This window comes from Miscanthus floridulus, chromosome 6 (assembly GCF_019320115.1).
Source record: "Miscanthus floridulus cultivar M001 chromosome 6, ASM1932011v1, whole genome shotgun sequence".
Taxonomy (NCBI): domain Eukaryota; kingdom Viridiplantae; phylum Streptophyta; class Magnoliopsida; order Poales; family Poaceae; genus Miscanthus; species Miscanthus floridulus.
Window position 1 is genome coordinate 5,953,173 of NC_089585.1, and position 2,022 is coordinate 5,955,194.

General features: G+C 46.1%; 1 protein-coding gene across 1 annotated transcript; it reads right to left on the bottom strand.

The window, feature by feature from the left end:
• Window positions 1–538: 538 nt before the first annotated feature.
• On the bottom strand, window positions 539–1,661 carry LOC136457506 (subtilisin-like protease SBT2.5). Its single transcript, XM_066457538.1, has 3 exons — window positions 1,438–1,661; window positions 1,173–1,320; window positions 539–1,020 (listed from the first exon to the last, which is right to left on the bottom strand). The coding sequence occupies exons 1-3, from the start codon at window positions 1,512–1,514 to the stop codon at window positions 958–960; spliced, it is 288 nt and encodes a 95-aa protein (XP_066313635.1). The 5' UTR covers window positions 1,515–1,661; the 3' UTR covers window positions 539–957.
• Window positions 1,662–2,022: the final 361 nt, after the last annotated feature.

Below are 2,022 nucleotides of genomic sequence, written 5' to 3' on the forward strand. Positions count from 1 at the left end.
TACTAGTTCCATCATCATCGTATAGCTCCATCTTATATCCTCCCCAGACAGACACACAACTTTGCATGCATGACGAAGAGATGTGCTTTTCCATGCACGCTAGCTAGCTAGCTAGGTTTTTCGTTCTAGGCTTCTAGCTCATCAGTCCAATGCAAAGCCGGCATCGAGTTGTGTTGAGTGTTGACGCTTAATGGCGCCATGCATGCATATATCAAGACCTCGAAAGCCTTGCAACTGCCAATTATCATATCTGTGATCTTCTTCTCAAGAGGTTCGCTCTTCAATTCTTGTCTCATTTCAACAACATCAGGTCAACCGATGCAATGCCTCAAATAAAGGACACGCCATCACATTCTGCCATGCATATATATGTACCTACATATATGTGTAGGCACCCAAAGTATCCATATAGCTAATACACATGCATATTATATATTATATACATATGTCCAAAGAAGTAACTCCCAAAATCACACAGTACGTGAGTTCACATTGATGCACATTAATTTGTGGATAGTGATTGCTGAAGCCACATGCATGACTGAAGATATATATAGCTTTTGAACAAATCACAGCCATTACAGTTATAGATCGATCATAGAGTTGAATATAATCGTCTGGAAGTCGTTGATGCTCTGATGATGATCATTAGGCCCTAGCTAGCGAAGAACTATATTATATATTAGGGTAGTACAGTACTTAGTACTACTAGCAGCAGATAAGTTGGACTAGGGGAGTCAACAAAGCCATATGCATGCATGAGAGTTCACACTCACGCACAACTAACACACGATTGACTAGCTAGCTAGGAACAAGAACAACTCAACGACTCTCCTTTACCTTAGTAAACAACGTACGCTTATATATATAGCTACCAGCTGATGCGCTCCAGAGCATCTATACATAAAACTAGTGCCGTCCGGCCGTTTGACTGAGATAGCTAGCAGAGAGATCATGTCATGCGAGCTCCTGGTTCTTCTCCACCACCCTCACCTCCTTGGCCGATCTCAGAACGCTTGCCTGTCGTCATCATGACGTAATAATAAGTTCACAAACACACACATGGCTGATCACAGAATGAAGGTGAAGAGGATCCATAATGCTTTGTAATATAAGGGCTAGTTTTGATACACCCATACATTCTCCAAGAGTATTAAAGGAGCGGACATCACCTGATCCTCAGTTATCTCGACTGCGAAGCCGTCGACGATGGCGAGGGACGACCTCTTGCGGTAGGAGTCGGGCTGGAGGAGCTTGGCGAGCAGCTTGTCGTGCTTCTGACTCAGGTATGCATCCAGCGTGGCCGACCCCTCCTTGGACCTTGGAGATGAACCAGCATATATACACACACACACACACACACACATATATATATAACTGTGTATATATGCAGCAGTGTGAAGAAACAAAAACGACGAAAGAAAGTAGACTAGTTACCGATCAGCTCTGAGGCGTTCGTACACGGGGTCAAAGTTCATGAACACGAAGTAAACCTCCTGCTGCTGCTTCGCCATTGCTGCTCTCGAGCTAGCTCGAAATGTGGCCTTCTTCTACCTTGTCTCTGCAGCTTATATATACTAGCTAGCTACTGCAGTTATAGTGGAGAGAGCTAGCTAGCCAGTTGCTGGTACTCCTAGGGATGGAGAGCTCGCAACTAGTTGTGCTTGTATTGCTCGCTTGGTTCCATATCATTGCAATGGGCCGCTATTTATAGCGGGCTGCCGGCAGTGGAAGTGTGTGAGAGCTGAGGTTTGTTAACTGTACCCAGATTAGCCTAGATCTAGCTAAGCTAGAGTGATGAGTTAACTAATAAGCACAACACAACAAAAGCAACTGATTTGGTCAAGGACGCGCCGCGCGGGAAGGAGGGCATCTCGCATAGAATAAGCACACTAGCTAGCCAGCACATGTGTCCCCAGTCGTCATCTCTGTCGATCACTTGTGCCGGCAACGGCATCAGGCAGACGCAGCAGCTGGCCCCTGGCCCCTGGCCCTGGCTGCATCATGCCAGGGCCCGGACGC